The 19,431-nt window shown below is 44.8% G+C and overlaps 1 protein-coding gene across 1 annotated transcript in view; it reads left to right on the top strand.

Moving 5' to 3' along the window:
• The window catches only part of MYO1C (myosin IC), a gene marked incomplete at its 3' end in the record, with an annotated part of 58,380 nt that overhangs the window by 22,534 nt on the left and 16,415 nt on the right, over positions 1-19,431 (top strand). Inside the window, exons 2-4 of the mRNA XM_082008639.1 lie at positions 14,217-14,372; positions 14,992-15,107; positions 18,384-18,582. Coding sequence (XP_081864765.1) covers positions 14,217-14,372; positions 14,992-15,107; positions 18,384-18,582 — 471 coding nt within the window. The remainder of the gene's footprint in view (positions 1-14,216; positions 14,373-14,991; positions 15,108-18,383; positions 18,583-19,431) is intronic.

Below are 19,431 nucleotides of genomic sequence, written 5' to 3' on the forward strand. Positions count from 1 at the left end.
ATCCAAAATAATAATTTAAATATTTTTTGTCCTCTGGTTTTTGAAGCTTTTTGGCCACACCTATCATGTTTTTAAACTTTTGTCTATAACCGTGCAAACACATTCACACAGAACCGGAGAATTCAGAGAACTTGTGATGATGTCATGAAGTTTGCAGTATAATTAAGGAACTTTACCATCTTGAGACACCTTTTGAGTGAGTATAACGGGCTTTTGATTTAACCTTTATAGGTCTGCAGTTTCATACTTGACCAGGAATGTTGTGTCTCCCTGGACCAATGTTCTGTGTCCAGGCTTCTGTTCCTAACTACTTGTTTGGGAGGGGGGACAGCTGGCTATGCTGCATGGGGAAAGAGGAGATGCATTAATACAGACAAAAAGAGGGTAGAAAACAGACAATTCTTAGCAGAGCTAATGGTATGGGGAAGAGGTTCTGCCTCGTTAATCAAACCTGTTACAGTATTTAATGTTGCTTCTTTGGCAGGGCATTGATTTAGCCCGTTCCCCTGCAGTCAGACGTTCATCCTCTGCTGGAACAGGGCTTTTTCCCTAAGCAATGGGCCGCGTGCCCATCAGAACCTCCAGTTTCTGCTATAGGGTGTCTTAGAAATGCATGGCATTTTAATCAGTTTTAGATCACTATAGTCTGGACAGCAGGATACATGTGATAGGTTAAAGAAATTTCTATTTTTTAAGATGTTCCTCTGACCTGCAAGAGGAAAGGCTTTCAAATTCCTGGCCTGTTTAGGGTAGCTTGTTTCCCATGATATCTTTGCCAAGTGCTTTCTAATTATGGAATGTGTGTTATTCTGAAGTTCTTTAGCAAGGCAGAAATAATGAATATTATAAAAATCCAGGAAAAAAAAGATATGCCTTGATAAATGAACTTCATACCATTTGCAACAATGTAGTTGTGGTCTACACTCATTTTTGAATAGCATAAACTCAATCCAGCATCTCTTAACCTCCAGATTTATATTGTGCAGTGGAATCTGCACAGCAGAGGGGAAGGCTGGTTTGCTGATGTTGGTTTCATGGGGCCAGACTTTTTTTTTTTTATTCAGTAGAGCCACTGCTTGCAGGCGTAGCTTAGCAAGTCACGCACTGCTCTGTGAGCCTGTCGGAGCAGGGCTGACAGGAAAGGTTTCCAGTCCCCTTGCTTTGAATGTGAAATTGTATGCAGGGAATCAGCTGCTTATCAGCAACGAGCAGAGCAATCCCAGTGCTCTAATCCAGGGTTTATATGAGTCACTTCTAACTGGTGAGGCCTGGAAAACTTGATTCATACCTCTGCGTGTAGTTGCCTGTAGTAGCGATACAGACCTAGCCAGCCATCCTCAGCAGAAGTCACAGACAAGGGCTGGGCTCTGTTGTTGAAAAGGAAGAGCCTGGTTTTATCACCTTAATACTCTGTGATCAAGATCTTTTAAATCACAATTATGTTGGTTATCTCTGCTTTCCAATTATTCCTTTTTCCTCCTAATTTAGGTTAACCCACAGGTAGGAGTGTTTTCTTTGCCAACAAGAGTGGGGCAGTAGTTTGGCTACAGAAAAAAAAAAAACATTTCGAGTAAAGGTCTTCCCAGTGGATAAATAAATAAGGTTTCTCCTGCAAAAGCCAAGGGAAATGTGTAAAAACAAAACAAAAAACCACCCCTCAAAAAAACGAAACAAACTTCTGAATATTGGGCTCGTGTATATTCTCGTCTTACGTGGCATTTTCAGTGATGAGATGTGTTCTGAGAAGTGTGAGGTGGTGTAAACTAGGGGAAAGGTGAAACTGTTAATGTGAAGGTAACTCTGTGCTAATACTTAACTTAAAATTGTAATGTGAGTTGTATTGACTCTGGCTACAACTAGACTGATTTGAGGAATGACGGTGGAGAACTGACATTCTCCTCCTTAAGAATTAGAGCCGCCAGGCTACAGCTCTCATTATACCTGGAAAACTCCTGGCTCAGGGCTTGCTGTTGTGATTCAGTAATGGCTAATGTGGCTCAGTTTGGGAAATGTAGCTCAGATTACCTTTGATCTCACCTGTGCTCCTGCACCGAGCAGGGCTTTGGAGTATTGTCGATTTCTTTCAATGCTCTAAAATGGACCAATGCTTAACCCACCTCTGAAATGTGTCCCGAGGCTGCCTCCGTTAATATTTCACCTAACTCCTCGGTTGGCGATAAGAAGTGAATAAAAATCATGCCAAATGGTTGTGCAAGAATTGAGAGGTACTACGAATAATTTTTCAAAATGGAATCTGATGAGGGCAGAAAAGCTGGTGGCACCACGGCACTCTTCAGAAGTGTTACCCAAGCTTCGTCAGAAATCCTTGTAACGGTTGGCATGTTCTTCCTGTGACGCATGACGTCCACCACAGCGCAGGATCTCTGGGATCAATGCCTTGGGCCAGGGCTAATTAGAGGGGAGCGCTGCACCGAACCACTGACAACATCTGCTGCATTTCTTTGGTTTTAAATAGCCTCCTATCCGAGTAGTGGCCGTGCGTGGCTTTGTTTTACTTTACTTGCTTTACTTTAAAGCTTTTTGCTTTTTATCTTTTTACTTTAAAGCTTGACTTCACCCTTTCTGTAACAGAATTTGGTAAGAAAAACAAAACAAAAAACCGATAAGCAGAGCTGACTCCAGGTAGTGCCAGTCAAGAAATACCAGTAGTTGAGCTTGGGAATGATTTCATGGTTTAATGGCTAGAATATTGCCTGTTGGTGCTGCAGAGTTTGGGTGATGTCTGCCATGTGGGACCACTTTAAATGGATCCCAACCTCTGAGATACTTGTACGGTTGGTTCTGGGCAGATACGTAGAGTACTCAGTAGTGCTGCATGCTGCTTGGGGTCCTGCGATCATGCCTGATCAGAGGCTAATACACCTAAGGGCCAAAGAGCCTTTTTGGAGAAAGGGAATTGTTTTATTTCTACTTTATCCTATGATCGTGAGCAAAGCCTTCTCCACTTAGAAAAGGAAAATGAAAAGGGAAATGAAAATAAGATAAAATAAACAATATCCTCCAAAAGAGTCTTACATGATGACAAAAGGGCATTGTTCAGTTTGCCACCTCTGTTTGCCTGCTTATGGTAGTGAACTGGTGAGGATAGCTGACATTTTGTGATAGTGACTTCAGTGTGACACCTGAATTTCAGAAGTGCTTAAGCAGATGCAAGAGAGAGTCTGCAGCAGTCTCTTTCCAGAAGACCATGCGCAGCAGGAAAGATATTCCCATTAATTTTTATACAGTTCCTGTGGAAAATCAGGCGTTTGGATCAGGCTTATGTTTGCTCAGTGCAGATGTGGCCGCCTGCATTTAGAGCAAATGACCTCTGAAAATTCAGCTGATGGGTCTGTAGTATTAGACTTAAGCTTGAGACGCTCCTAACTGCAGGTGCAAATTAGGTGTTTTGTGTAGTGTGTGTGTGGTGCCTTGTACTCTGTGGGGGAACCTGCATCTAGTTTGCACCCCTTTGTCATGCTCTTGGCCAATTACAGATCATTTGAAGAGGGGGGTTTGTTAGGAGGGTTGGTATAAAGGAGAAATGGGTGATGATACGCTTTGTGTGATTATCTCTGTTGGGAGACTCGCTGACAGACACCCATCTTCTTCGTTAGCTGCTACCAGTCACATCAAATGGCTAATTTTTTTTTAGTTACTGATGCTTGGAAATGGGGGGTCCTCTTCAGGGCAGAAATCCTCTCCTTCGGGGGTCTGCCTGGCCTCTGGTCCAGCTGCCAGGCAGCAGCTTTGTATGCTCACCGTGTGAACTACTTGTGACCTGCGATACCTGACGGGTACCCTGGGCCCAGAGCAATGTGCTATCTGTAACAGATCTGTAGCTTTATTTGCTATACCTGTAATTCGTTTTTAGGATGGACACATAGCTTAGACCATTGAGGAGCAAAATTGATTAATAGAATCATGGAATAATTTTAGATTGGAAGGAAGCAGTGAAGATCTGTGGTCCAACTCCACTTCCAAGCAGGGCCAGTTTAGATCAGGTTGCTCAGGCATTGTCTGGTTGAGTCTTAAGTATCTCCAAGGATGGAGTTTCACAGCTTTTTGGGGCTCCTGTTCCAGTATTTGAAAGCACTAATTGTGAAAAAAAATTCTCAATATCTCATTTCCCTCCTTCCAGCTTGCATCTATTGCCTCTCATCCTTTCACTTTCCACCTAATGCTAGCAAAGGCTAAATATACATCTTAATTTTTGTCAGCATGCCCTTATCTCTGAGTGGTGGTGTTTTTTGACACTCGTGGTGTAGCTATGGCCATTAATTTTTTTGGGTCTGAGACCAAACCCTGATGGCTTCAGAGACAGCTAAATGTCCTACTTCTGTTTGCAGGGGCTGGAGACTAAGGGCAACAGTGGCTTGACTCTGTCCTGCTAGGAAGGGTCTTACTTGGTAGTGCAGGTTATTTTGTGGTGAGAAACTTGGAGACCTCCATCCAGGGCGGGTGTGAGCCAATTTGCGAAGTCCTTGCAAGGGCAGACGAGGCAAACTGTCTTACTCCTGGGCTCTTCGTGGTCCTTCGATTTGCTGAGAGAGTGTAAGCCCAGGAGATTTTGCTGCGCTTGGGCGTGAGTGGGAGTGGGTTTGGGGAGCCCTCTTGATGCTGCAGCTGTTTCAGTGCAAAAATCTGCCGTAATGGAGCGTATCACTTCCGGTCCTGTTTGCTGTGGTTTTGCGTGTTGGGCTCTGCACCAGTTTTTCCAGCGCCTGTGATTGCTTTTCTTTCCGTTTTTCCCTGTCGTTGGGCAGCGGGGACTCCGCAGCAGGCAGGGGACTGCTGCCTTCTCTTGGACTGCCTGTCTTCATCCGTGCTTGTCGGGCTCTCCTCTTTGCGAGGGGAGGAGAGTTCCTCTCCCTCTCCTTGTAAAACGCCCTCTCCAGGATGCTCCAGTAGGAGCTGGTGGGAGGGAGGGAGTTTCTGACTGCACCGAAAATGTCATAAAAAAAAAAAAAAAAAGAAGAAGAAAAAAGGCAACTGACAGCAGTGAGAACTTGTCCTCAGATTCCAGCTTTTTGCAGCAGCGTAAACTAAGTCTCGACGAGTGCTGCGGGAACTGATAGGAGGCAGAAATGAAGTTCAGAGGCGCGGTAAGATTTATTTAACTGTTTTGGTGTTCTTGCAGCTTTCGGATGTGTATCTAGTCTGAGAAGAAGGGAGATAAATGTTCAAGGTTTCAGCAGGAAAGTTTAAATGCTTCAGCCTGCATTGCAAAAGACCCCTTCATTGGAAAGTTACGTGAACGGGGTTGAAACGGGAAAAAAAACCAAACAGGAGATACATGTTTTGAGGAGGAAGCCAAGGTGAGAGTTGAGAAAGTGGGAAGAGAGGGGGAAAGCCGTGCGCTGCGTTAGGGGAGAAGAAAGGGTGGAGCTTTTGCTTGGGTGGAAGGGGCACGAGCATGTGAATGTACCGTGCTGGGGCTGGGCTCTGCGTGTGTCCTTCCCAGGGACACACGGCTTCTTTCTCTGTAACCACCGCCCTGGGGAACAGCAGGAAATACCTGCTTTAGGATTCATTGCCACTCAGGTCCTCCAAGGTGTATTTAGTTCAGCAAAACTTTGTCCATGTTTTAGCAGCAACCAGAAAGCCTGGGTCTGCGTACTGCATTGCAGGACAACCACCACCGGCAGCTTAGGGAAATTGAGTATGTGGCGACAGATTGAGAAGACTAGGATTGTTACCTGGAAAAAGAGGTGATTAAGAGAGGACAAAAAAAATACATACAATAGTGCCACAGACAAGGCAGATTGTGAGCCCCCTTTTTCTGTGTTGTAACATAGGAAGAGAGACACTTAGTTAAAGTTGCCAAAGAGATGCAAAGATTATTTTCATACAATGCGGAACTGTGCCACAGAATTCACTGACACCGAAAGATGTTGAGGTCAGGCGTGAGGGAACATTATAAAAAAAAGTGTATGTGGGCTTTTGATTGGATAAGAATATTCAAGGCTTTAATTGGTAAACTTACCAAATTTAGGAAGAGAAGGATTGAAAACGTCGTGTCTGTAGATTTAAGCAATTCTCTGACTGTTGAAGAGTTAGCATGGGGCTGGAGTATCCCATGCCTGCTCCATCTAGAGATCCTTGCGTGTTTTCCCAGGTAGTCTAGCGTTGAGCACTGTCTGAGAGAGGGTCTTAGTGACGAAGGGAAGCGCAGAGCTTCTGCAGGACCTGCCTAGTCCCTCCCTGCAGCAGCACATTCGAAGGTGGAGACGATGGTGCTTGAGAGGCTCGCGCTTGGATTTCTGTTGGCATGGGGGACGGTGGAGCCAGCAAACCTCTGTACAGCTGTGGATAGAGAGAAAGGTTTTTAGACGTGAGAGTGTGTGTGATAAGCACTGATGTTGTCTAGGGTGGTGCTTGATATCTCAGAAAGAACACGTGGGTGTGGAAGTGCCCTTCACATGCCCTGGGAATGCACTGGAGCACATGTTCTGTTCAGAAAGTTTTACTATCTCTGAAAGACTTAATGGTCTGAAATGGTTGTGTGGGACGTGTGGAATCCAGTGGGGAAGGTGGGGAAGGGCAGAGTGCTGCATGAGTAAGAGCGTGAGACCTGCAGTATTTGCAGGGAGAGGGGCGAAAGGATGAATTTAGCGGGGAATACGAGGGCAGTTACCAAAGGGCGGCAAACAAGGGCGCGGGGTCAGCACCCCGTTGCTGCAAGCCGGGGCAGCAAGCGCGTGCCGTGAGTCTTACCTGTAGGCCAGTGTTTGAGTTTCTGCTCCCCTCTCGCCTGGTCGCTCTGATCTGGAAGTCGATGGCGAAACTTACTTGGAAGGGCAGCGATCTGAGTTTTTGCTTTTTGTGCCGTCTGTTTGTCTTCTGAAGCCACTGTGGGACGCACACGCCTGTGGCCTGAGGTCGCAGGTAGTACTGCCGTGCATACCGTCATCGGCAGCATCTTTTAACGCACAACAGCTTGTGCCATCTGCTCAGGAGCAAAAATGTCAGCTCCCTAAATATAGAAATTCAGTGTATTTACTTTTCCAGCCTTGGTGATCTTTCTGGTTTGCCTAGTTCATTTTTCTTACTGCTATTTTATATTTAGCTTGTTGATTGCAGTATCGGCATCCCCTCTTCGGGGTAAACATTTGTCCTTTCCTTCAAATCGGTTCTTATAACTACTTTGTTCTTCTAACTATTAATCGCTTCTCTTTTTTCCTAACTTACCCCCCCCCAGTAAAGTCTAGAAAAGATAATTATGTTATAAACATTGAACAAATTATATTTCCTGCTTGCTGTGCAAATCCTCATGTCTTTCTTTGGTTTCTGGTCCATCATAATTTGCATTTCTAATTTACATCTGAGCTCCTTTAGCTGGATTCTTACTATTCTAAATGTTGCAAATGCCAAATGTCATTGATTAATATATTAAGAGCCATAATTCATTGCAGCAACATCCTCACCCTGCATTATTGTTTTGCAAAAGATTAAATGTTTGCTTTCACAGCTCTAACTCCCAGTGACCTACATACATTTGATAGATACTTAAAATAATGCACGCAGTGTGATACGTTTGTCACATTTCCCATTCCGCTTTGCGTTTTAGGGCGGGAGATTAGATGGTTCTGTAGCTTGGAAAGTGGGGGAGGCAGAACTTTAACTTCTAGGCAGTTTGCTCGTGGGGATGTAACAAATCTTTGTGAGAGCAGAATAAGCTTGCTTCCCCTGTATTTTCAATTATTTTATGTTTTAATGTGTTTTAGTTTGTCTCTACTTAAAATATGGAACTTAAATAGTTTACAAGAATTAGTCAAGGAAGTAGCATTTCTCTCTCTTTAATATAATTTTTTTAATAGTGTATTCTGTAGTTAAATCCTTTTAACGTGTGGTTTAGGGTTGGAAGGGAAGTATCAGAGGGAGAACCAGGTTCTGAGCATGGACAAGTGCTCCCTGACTCCAGACATTCCTTTCTTGGTGATGTATTGCTCTAACAGAAGCAAGAATAAAAAATGATTCTGCTATAAATGGTCCTTGAGTGGCAGCTGCTGACATCGTAACTTTTTTTGCCAGTTAAAGTTGTTCCCTTTAACTCTACTGGTCTGTGATCAGAGTTGTTATCTGGTTTTGATCCTGTTTGATCTGATGGTTCTGATTTTTCTCAAGTTGTCTGCTCAGAACAGCTTACCACCTTGTGGGAAATAACTTCATTGGGCTTACATAATTAAGAGCAAAGTAAACCATTTCTTTTCGTTATTTAATTTTTTTTAACTAAACAAGCCAAATACATGGGATTTGTGTCGTACAAATTATTGTCTGAGCTCAGGTGGCTTCAGAAGGGGCAGATAAAGCCATGTGGTTGGTTGCAGAGCATTTTTACGCGAGACCCGGAGCTGCCCCTCAGGCAGCCCTCTTTCCAACCCAGCTGTTGACTAACAGAGAGGTCTGTGTCCAAAATGTGCGGCTAATTTTCAGTGTGGCAAGAGGGAGGAGGATCCTACGTGGCTGCACTTCAATCTGTCAGGGATTCGCTGGCAGGCGGCAAGTGCTTGACTAAGATCCCTCGATTCAGGTCCACCTCGGTTCTTTTCATTATTGCTTTCTCCATGTCAAAGGAAAGAGGAGCTATCCCATTCTGCACCTCAGGAATTGAGGCCCTGGATAAAATAGTTGATGTTTTTTGTCTGCTGTGCTGTCTAGCCCATGCCGTGTCCAAACCCTTTGTCAGGCTGTAGAGTGGAGTAGAAATCAGAGGAGGTTTTTTTTCCCTTCCTGCAGCTTTGGCATGACAGTGAAGAATGTCATACTACCCAGGAGACAAATGTGTTTTAACTGCCACCTCCCCACAAGAAGTTCGTTCTTGGTTCAGACTTCTTATTGTCTTCCAGAATCTAATCTGAATTTCCCTTCCCACTCACATTTGGTTCTTGCCTGTTCTTCCGTTCCCGGCTTTGTAACTATTTCTGGAACGCGCAGATCAATCATCTTTCATTTGATACGGAGATAAAGATGCCTGCCTCTGTCCATATGGCACCCGCTTCCTGCGGTCGTTTTAGTGCAAATCTGCTGGTTTACTGAATGGATACTAGCTAAGTTGTAAAAATGCATTGTCAGAGGAACATATTAAAACATACATTTTAGCTCTAGAAGCAGAAATTTTGTTTATGTTGTGTGACTCAGATTATAAAGCTTCCCGGCTCCATAGAAGACCATTCACTTCGAGAGCTCCAGGTGTTTTCATGGGCATCACTCATGGATGCTCCAGGAAGGAGCGAGTTGCCTGAGCTGCCAGGTGCTGCCTGTTCTCTCAGCGTTCAGCAGCACTGGTGTGTCTGGAATTGCTGTGCGAATGCTGACCACTCAGGTACCCCTCTGGGAAAATCAAGGCTGGGAAATTTTGGTATAAAAGACTCCTTCCTACACACATGTTGGGCTACTGGGTATTGCATGGCCATAGACCAGCCAATGGACAAAGCAGTGGTGGGAATTTCTTGCTCAGTTCACATCGTCCCTGGACTCCTGTGCTCGTGGTAGGGTTGCCCTCCACCTTTCTTCACAGAAGAAAATGTCCCTGATGTGCTCAGATTGACTGACTCAAGCACTTTGGATTTTGTTGTGCTGAGCAAAAGGTCTTGGTTTTCATTTTTGAGGTGTATTAGATCTCCAAGTCGGAAGCAGAGAAAAGTCTGTACCATACTTTGGCATTTAGCATCGTTTAAAAGAAGAGTATTTGTTTATGCCTTCACAATAATGTGTCAGACTTACTAGTTCGGTTTAGAAAACTCTTTGGTATAGTCTTGAGTGCTTTTGTACTCCCAGGAGTTGTTTGTAAAGCGTATTTTTTGGCCTTGTTGACTCTGTTGTATGAATACAAAGAAAGGCTGGAACCTCAGCCAACATAAACCTGGTTCTGCAGGCTGTGTAGCACCAATTTACACCAGCTGAAAGTCTTTCCCAAAATTTAATCACACGGAAGAAAAAGGCATGTGGAAGTAGTACCGCTTTGGTAATTGCACTGGCTTGGTCCCCACCATTCAGGAGTGACGGCTTTTCCTTTCCTGGCAGTCGGCCACTGTTGTGCTGACAGCTCTGGAGAAGAGATTAAAAGCAAAGAGTGGGTTAAAGTAGTGTGGGAATGAGTCCCTTGGAACTGTACTTCGGGGTGGGTTTGAGAAATGCAGTGGCAAAAGTCAGCCCATACACTCCCAAGTAGGAGTGACCATCAGGACGGTGATTTTGGGATGGGATAAAAGGCCAGTTTGAGAGAAGACACGGGCACTCCTAATCCCACGGGCACCAAGATTAAATGGAGATTGCTCAGATTTTTGCAATTCCCTGTTTGCAGCCTGTGCTGGGTGTGGCACTAGCACGGTATAACCTACAAAGGTTGGGATTCTTAGCCTGGTGCTCCTTCTGTTCCTTGTAGGCAGGGTGAAGTTGCACATGGCTGAGCTAGCCTAACTGCCCTGTTGCTGTCAGAAGGGCCTCTGTGCTCCCTTGCCTCCTTGCCCTGGGTCTGACACTCACCTTGATCCCATGGGAAGGGGATGCAGCTCACTACATTGACAGAAAACTACCAGCTGCTTTTTTCCTGGCTCAGTGAGCTGCACTGGTTTGGCTGGGAGGCAGGGGATTGCTTGCGTTTACGCGAGCCGGGGAGGCAAAGTTCCGTTTCGAGGGGCTGTGTTCCGTTTCGGTGGTGGTGAGCTGTTAGGCTACACCTCGCTTGCCTCTTGGGTGGTAGTCTCACAAGCACCTCAAAACGGCAGGAGCTGGCCCTGCTGCTGAAATGCCACCTCCTGCCCGTCACCGCTGCGGTTCGCAGTCTTGTGCTACTGTATCTGTCAGCCATTGCGAGTGATTATGTGTGGAACCAGTGTGGGAAAATGACCTGGCTTAAGATTTAAAAAAAAAAAAAAAAAAAAAATTCCAATCTAGTTTATCGCACTAGAGACAGCGCAAGCCGAAGGGCGCAGCCGCGCTGCGGGCAGGTGGGACGGCCCTTTCGCCTGTGTTCTCACTCAGAGTGGCTCGTCTGCCACTCTTAGCAGCTTCAAGAAGTAGTGATTTTCACACGGCAGGGTCTAATCAGACCCTCGCAGCCTACATTCTCCTAATTATCTGGGATACATACTCCCTGCCGTAGGGCTTTCAGAGTTGTCCAAGCTGATCTCTTGCATAGCACAGAGCAGAGGCAGCCTGTACGTCAGCCGGAGGCGTTTTGGCAGAGAGAGATCTATCCACTGCAGAGGCGTTAAGGGAGCCGGTCCTGTCCATAGGCAAACTGCTGTAATGGTTAATTAGCTTCACTGTAACATATTTAACCCCCCAGACTGGGTTTCCTAGCATTAATTTACAGCCACCAGATTTGATGTCTGTCTGCTAACATAAAATAACTAACATTTTAGTTATTTTAATTTATTCAGTGCCTTACTGTCACACTCATCATTCAGTAGGAACATATGGTCATCATTGTGATGATTTTTTTTTTTCCAAATAATGTCGTCTTTCCCCACTTTCTTCCTTCTGCTTTACTGTTCTGATTCCATTTTGCAGAAAGGATTTATTTTCACCTCCTTCTACATTGCATCTCCTGAAGCAGTCAAATAGTTAATGTTGACATTTTAACTTGGTGGTAGACTTGGACATAAGCAATAAAGCAAATGAGCAAATGCTGGCACAGACACATGCATATTGCTCAGCTGTGGTTTATAACTGACGTTTATATTTGCATTGGGCTTAGGCTTGGGAGGGTACAGCACTGAAAGTTTACATTCTGGAGAATCTGACTGTATCATGTTGACTAGGTAACCTGGTCACATTTAATTATTGCTGAAAAGTTGCATTTTGTTTGTTTGTTTTTTTCTTTAAAACTGACTGAAAATTTCAGGTAGTTACTTTGCTCTCACGGAGAGGGAGTTGAATGAGAAGAAAAAAGCGTGAAGGAAACCGAAAGCTACTCAGCCTTAAATGCCTCTCCCAGAGGAGGCGGCCAAAGTGCAATTTTCTGTGTTGTAAGTGGGATAGATTGCCTCTTCCTTAGGCTGGATGTGCACAGCTGGGATCACTTTGTCCTGAGCTGGAGGTAGTGACTGATGAAAAAGCTGCTTAAACTGCTAAGTGACGTTTTCTGTGAAAGTCTTTAGGATTATATAAACTTGGATTAACTGTGCGAGGGTGGAAGTTTCTCCTCAGTCATTTTTGAGGCAGCTGTGTTTTAAAACTGTATTCGTAAACTTACCCGCTTGAAAACTAGTTATTTTCTTTTGGTTTTGCATTTGTTTCTGTTACCTTGTCCAAAACCTGCTCCAAGATTGCACTGCTCTGATAGAAGGATTCCGATTTCTAGGCAGGGTTTATTTGTATGTGATCTATTTCTTTTGCCAGTGTTGCCCTTTATCTCACCACCTTCCTTCTCCAGGGCTTGTCCCTTCCCTCTTCACCTTGGCAAAGAGGGTAGGAGACGACAGCAAAGCACTTTGCTGAAGGTGTGGAGGAATTGTCTTGGAAAGTTTTGGGCATTTAAAAAAGATTACTTAATGACAGTATCTGCAGAATGCGTCCCAAACTGGATCTCTCAAAGCTTAGAAATCAGGCCCTTCAGACCATGAAACTAATGGGGAAAAATAAAAAGGGAAATTAAAATGATGTTTCTTTGTGATGTTTGAGCCATTAGAGTGGATCTGGATTTGAGATTTCCAGGAGGAACTAATTTTTCTTTCCGAAAGCTGCTAGTTTCATGCAGTCACTTATGCCCAGGCACTGGCCTTTAGGGAAGGAAGCCAATTAAAACTTGCAGAAATAGGCAAAACTGCATTTATAAATGATTGGTAAGTCTAAACAACTGCAGATGGAGATAATTTGCACCCGTTTGGGCCCGAATTTATACTTCAGTGGGTCTTGCCTTTACCTTAAGTTTTATTAAGTAGTAATAAACTTTCTTCTGACCAAGGTTGTTTTTATTTTTTTTTTTTTTCCCCCCTGCACGCCATCAGTCCCTGTGCTCTGACCACTATTATATCTTGAGAAGGAGCAGAAAGGAACTACCTAACAACGTGAGTCAGCAAAAATCATCTACATCATTATGCAGGGTTTTGGGGCTGGATGACAGTGTTGGAGCAGGGATCCGGCATTCCCGGTTTGTAACACTAATACAGGAGAGGGTGCCTGGGTGTCACTCTTAGTGCGTGAGCCCGTTTAGGCACAAGCTCCAGTGGCATTTGTGCCAGTGATGGCAACGTCTCAGAATATTGCAACAGATTCTCTGAAATGCATTAGTGCTTTAGGGAAATGATTTAGGAGAAGTGTGCTCGCTGCGAGGAGTTTGCAAAGTAAGAAGGATTTAAGAATACGATAAGGAAATGCAGGCAGATGTGAGGCAATTTGTTTAATACGTTCTATCTCCTGTCTCTGATTTCCATAGTGTCTCTCGTCTTCTATGCCTTGGACATGTAGAAATTTTCCCTGCAAGTAGCAACTGAGTCACTTGGTGCACATTTCCTTTCCCTGTTTAGTACATGAGGTTGAGTGAAGTAAAAAGTCAGCAGACCTGTGTTTTCCAAAGATGGTTGTGTCTGAACCACATCACATTGAAAGTGTAACCTTTAAAAGAGAGTCAGGGAATAGAAGTTGCTTGATGCATGGGATAGATGTTCGTGTCACCAACATCTATCAGATCAGTTGTAACTGATGAGAAATCAGATGTTAGTAAATTCAGTGGCATGGGATGCAGAAATGCCCATTTCTCATTAGTTATGAATTTTCCCATTGGGTATTTTGATAAACTTTTTAAAATGGTCAGCAGTGTGAAGCTCCTTGCTCATGAGATGAATCATCGTTAGTCATAAAAAATTCCTTACCTCGAAATGACTTCCCATTATGAAATAAGGGAGGAGTAGAGAGGAGAACACATTTCAGTCTCGCTTCTGCTAAAGGATGCCTGGGAAAGGAAATCCAAGTTTTATTCTCTTTATGAAGTGCTTGTTTGCTTGATTTGATTGACTGAAAGTTATTGGAAATTTAGCAATAGCTTTTTCCCTAATGCTGGCTTCTCTTCCATCAAAGCAATTAGTATAAACCAATTGATAAAGCATTAGTATACATTGATTAGCTTTTTCAACAGTAGTGGGGTTATCCTAATATCCTCTCCTGTTTGTAGGTTGTCCGTGGGTAATTGTGGTTAATGGTTCTTGTGGACTCAGTGAGCTGCATATGAAACCACAGATATCCCAACCTTCCTCTGCTTTCGGTTGCAGGGAGCGGGGACTAACGGTATTCGGCTGACCATGGAGAGCGCTCTGACGGCCCGCGACCGTGTCGGGGTGCAGGATTTTGTCCTGCTCGAGAACTTCACCAGCGAAGCAGCGTTTATTGAAAATCTGCGTAAGCGCTTCAAGGAGAATCTGATCTATGTGAGTAGCAGAGTGACAGAAGCCAAAGTGTTCATCAGTGACCTGAATTTGGGCGTTGCTGCAGAAGACATGCCGTAGCTTTGCTCTGCAGTTGGATTTGGAGGTGGTGGTATCAGCTTTAATAGACCATGGTTGCTTGTGTCAGAACCAGTCTCGGATACTGTCATGGTAACAAACGTAGGGACTCGTTTGCAGTGCTCCAGTTGAGGTCTGCTGGCATTCACAGGTCTGGCCAGCTCTGAAAATGCAACTTGCACCACATCCTTCCATTTCATGAATTCACTCTGTGTGGTGGGCTTTCAGCAACCCCAGGCTTGACCTTGATCCCAAATGGTGTATCAGAAATAATCCAGTATTCTTGCTTGTTAAAACTGTAGGTGCTGGGTTTTTTTCAAGAAGGATAACGTGTCTAGCATAACTCCTGCAGTGTCATTCTCACTGCGCTGAGAGGTGACTTCTTCAGCACCCTTGGCCTCTTTGGAAGCCCTCAGCAGCATCCCCAGCACACTGCTGCAGGCAACCCTTGTCAACAACATACGGCCTTCAGAGCAGTCTGGGCTCTTGGAGAACCTGCTGCCAGACCTTCTGTAACCTCTCTGCTTTCTGTTGTCATTTTCAGACGTACATTGGCTCTGTTCTGGTGTCTGTTAATCCATACAAGGAACTGGAAATCTACAGTAAACAGAACATGGAGCGATACCGTGGTGTCAGCTTCTACGAAGTTTCTCCTCACCTGTGAGTGGTCTGTGGGTAAACGGGGCAGTTTGTGCCGTTCCCGCACAGGCGCGTGCAATAACGACGTGTGAAAACAAGCAAATAGGACTTTTCCTTGTCCCAGCTGCAGCACTGAAAATCGTAGGGATATAAAGGATCCTTCAAAGGGTGTGGTGTACGGCTCCTTCTATTCCTGTTCCTCTCTCCAAAGAGGATGAGTTGCCTTTGCAAGAGCAGTATTTGGAAAGGGAGTTGGTTCCTTCCTGGCTGGAGGAACAGAGCTGCTTACCCAGCCCTGGCAGGACAGGAGTTCATTGTTCCAGGGTTACTTGGGGTCTGCGTGGCCGGGCTGTGAGTTTCCCCCGCTGCTACATCGCTCATTCAGCACAGGGCTGGCTAGCGGAAAGCGTGTGTCTGTCTGTGCGGTGGTTTCTTTCCTACCTCTGCTGTTACTGCCTGGCCAATATTTATCTGGTATTTCCCTTGTTGCTAAGATACCGTGAGCCTGTTGGAACAAGGAATGTATTTATTTACATGGTCTGGCCTGGTGAGCATTCCCAATTTCCCATTAAAAAAAAAAAAAAGTTTGAGGTTTAAAGTTATTTTTGAAAGCATTTGGTTGGTTTTTTTGTGTGGGGGTTTTTTTTTGTTTTGTTGGGTTTTTTTTTTTTGTTTTTTTTTTTGTTGTTTTTTTGTCAGACTGAAAGAGAAAGATGACTTAGAGCTGAGGACATTTGGCTCCAAAATGCTTTCTTTCGGGGCCAAATTCTGAGCACCTCTTGGAGGTTTTTTTTTTGTCCCTTTTTTTTTTTTTTAAGAGGTCTTGGAAGAGTAAATGATATTATTTTTGAGCAAACTATTTGGATTGTTTCTTATTACTGGCACGTAGCCCAAGAGAGCAAGCAAAACAGAATGTGCTGCGAGCACAGAGAGGGAGGGAAACACAATTACTTGGTAAAGTCTGAACACTTGAAGTTTTGTTTGTTATGATAAAAACGTGATTTTTATAGTGTTTCAGGCTTCTTGTGTAGACCTATATTGGGGATGATTAAACCTGAAAAAACCTGCATTCAAACCTGCTGTGTTCTCCCCTTGGTCTAGATGTGTCGGTGCATCGTGTCGATGTGCAGGTGCCCCAAATCGAGATCTGCCCCGAGGAGGTAACTGGTAGTGGCTTTTGCCTCTGATCAGGGCATTCAAGGGCTTCTTTGTCCTTGGGTGAGAATTTTGTGACTCTCTGGAAAATCGTTGGGACTGTGGCTACCTTTTTATTTGTGTGCAGTAGGTACAGGACTGAGCACGATGGCAAAGCTCACTTATAACATTGAGTGCTAAACAGCTCTGCTTGAATTCCTGTCTGTGCTACACAAAGTGACTTAAATCACAGAACAACTGATTATTACTTGGGCTGTTCTCTTTCTTGTTTTAATTACTCCCGTAAGAAATTGTAAAACCTGCAACTCATAAGTAAACCCTTGAGAGTACTGAATACCAGTGCTACTGCAACTGGGAAAACAGTATTTTTTAACTGTTTTTATCGTCCTATTAAAAACCATTACATTATGTGATTATTTATGCCTTTAAAAATATTCTGAGGAGCACTGAAATGCTCTGTACTGCCGTACTCTCTGCTTTTCCTTTGACAGTACTTCAGGTGTCTTTTTTTCCTCTTTCCCTTATTCTAAACTGATTCTAGAAAGCCAAAATACTTCAAGATTGCTATTCCAGTGTCAAAATAGCTTAAGGCTAGGCCTGAGTGCTGGATTTTCTGGGAAGTGCGTCACACGTAGTCATTCAAAGGAGAAAAGTTATCCCTATGGGCTTGAGCACAGCATACTTCCCAGAGTGATCTGTCATATCCTGTCCTATTTATAGCCTGCCAGGGGGTTCAGAGACGATGACTACAAATGGGACCATAAACATCTTTAAGTAAAGTGATTCTGTATGTGCTATGCTCGACTGCTAGCCTTTTGCTTGAACTTACAGTACTATAAAACCACGCAATAAAGGCATGCAGTCTAGAGACTGTTCTTAAAATTTAAATGAAATTTACATTTATTCAGCCGTTTTCAAAATACTCCAGAGACAGAATTTGGATGGGAGAAGGACTTGACGAATTTAGTGGGGTAAGCGCGCAGTTGTGTTGCTAGGTAGCTCGTTGGTGTTGCCTTAGCACCAAGTATTAATAGACTTGAGAAGGCCACGGCTGTTATTTTGGTGTGATTCCTTCTAATTAATTTCACAGCATGAGAGTTAAAAAAGGGACAAAAAAAGAAGAAAAGCTACTAAAAGGTTGTCAAGTGTATGAACACAGGATATCTGCTTGATCACCATGTGAAGACGGCTGAAAATACTGTTATGGAGGTCTTATATGAGTGCATTATGAAGGGCTAATGCTCCTCTTTTCTCCTGTCCTCTTCCATTGCACCTGTGTGGTTCTTTTCCTCTCCCTCCGTAAGTGGTTGCCCCTGTTGTCAGACTCATCCTCCTGCTCTCTGGTGTTGTAAAAGCGTGTGTGATTCTTGATGTAAGATCCTGTCAGGTCTATCGCAGGGAGGGAAAGAGGAGAGAAGGAAAAAGCAGCAAAGGAAGAAGCAGGGGTCCGGGGCCAGCAGCCATAAACCCTGGCTGTACGCAGGCAGGAGGAACAGTCTGGTATTTTTTTTGGGTAGTGTTTGGCCTGAATTGGCTGGTAGCTTATGTAGCCTGCAGAATGCTTATCGGTCTGCGCTGGCTTATCCAATTCTTCCTACCATCCATGAGAAGCTGAGAGGCTGGGCTGTTCTGGAGCCACGTTATAGGAGCTATAGCAAAGTGCACTTGTGACCTTCTGAGTATGTCATCACTTAAAGGATAAGCTAGAATAAAGATTGATGGAAAACAAGATGTTTCCTGAATGTAAAGCTTTTTTGTCCTGTGGGACCAATGCTGAGAGATCATGTACATTTAGACAAGTAAGTTCATCTGCACCATGTAGTCATCTTCTACAGAACCTCTTCTCGTCAGAGAGACTCAAAATAATAGTTTTTAAAGAAATTTGATAGATTTGTGCTATCACCCTGCAGAAACTAGGCTGGTTAGTGGTTAAGATATGTATAGAGATGTTGAAGCGTTCCCGGCAACCTCCTGTGTCATCACCAGTGTGCAGAAGCAATACGCTCTTACCCAGCCCATGCGCACGTACTTCTTTTTGAGGTGTCTCCGCTAGGAGTTCGCACTGTGGGATAGTCTTAGCTGAGGAGTCTCTGCCCTTCGCTTGTGGAAACAAACTAATGCCTGGTTATCATTGTCCCTTAGCTACGCTATTGCAGACAATTCATACCGCTCCCTGCGCACGGAGAGGAAGGATCAGTGTATTCTGATCTCCGGGGAGAGCGGGGCTGGCAAAACAGAGGCCACCAAGAAGATCCTGCAGTACTACGCCGTGACCTGCCCAGCCAGCCAGCAGGTCGAAACCGTGAAGGACCGCCTGTTACAATCCAATCCCGTCCTGGAGGTAACTCTAGAGCCTGCAGCGCAGGAACTTGACATTGAAGCAGTACTCACATTTTCCAGCCGAGGGGTGGGGGCAGCTGGACCCCACGGGGCATGACTGAGCTGTCTGTGCAGAGCGGATAGTGTATCCTGGGAACACTGGTTCACGGCATGCGGGCAGATGGTTTGCAGCGCACGCAGGGGAATCCCGGTCTGCTTCCCAGCCAAAGAAATGGCCGTCTGCTGCTGAACTCACTTGGCCCTTTCCCGTCCGCCAGGAGCAATTCTGGGCTGGCCAGGCTGCAGGGAGAGGCAGGCGTTCGGTGTGGGAAGAGTTCTGGTGTGCTGCACGAGTTTGCAAAGCCAGAAGTGAACACGTCTGCTGCGGGCAACGTTGCCCTCTGATAAATGCATTTGTGGGTCCATTTTCTAGTGCTGTGGTGTCCTCTAGTGCCCAGTCCTGAGCTGTCTTTGTAGTTCCCTTTGATATTTCCGCTCGCTCCGTATCAGATGTGTGCTGCGTGCATGGGAAAGGTGTGCTCCCCATGAGAGGGGCAAGTCTGGCAGGCCTAGGCCTGTTAGGATAGTGCCTGCTGCGAGCGGAGCTGCGGGTGGCCGTAAGCAAATAGCTGTGGTGAGAGAGGAAGCTTTGAAAAGGCTGTCAGACGTGACATATGTTATCAGCAGCAAACTGGCATTAAAATAAGCTTGCTGAGGGGATGGAATTGTTTTCAGAGGTCTGCTCCATCTGCAGTGTTCACACTGAGTATAAAGATCAACATTAGAATTCAGGTAGCAATCCGTTCCCTTCTTGGTTTCCCTTGCAGAAAGGACAAGCCTAGGCTTTAATGGCTGTAACAACTGGCAGCTT

This window comes from Phaethon aethereus (assembly GCF_964289735.1).
Source record: "Phaethon aethereus genome assembly, chromosome: 19".
Classification (NCBI taxonomy): Eukaryota; Metazoa; Chordata; class Aves; order Phaethontiformes; family Phaethontidae; genus Phaethon; species Phaethon aethereus.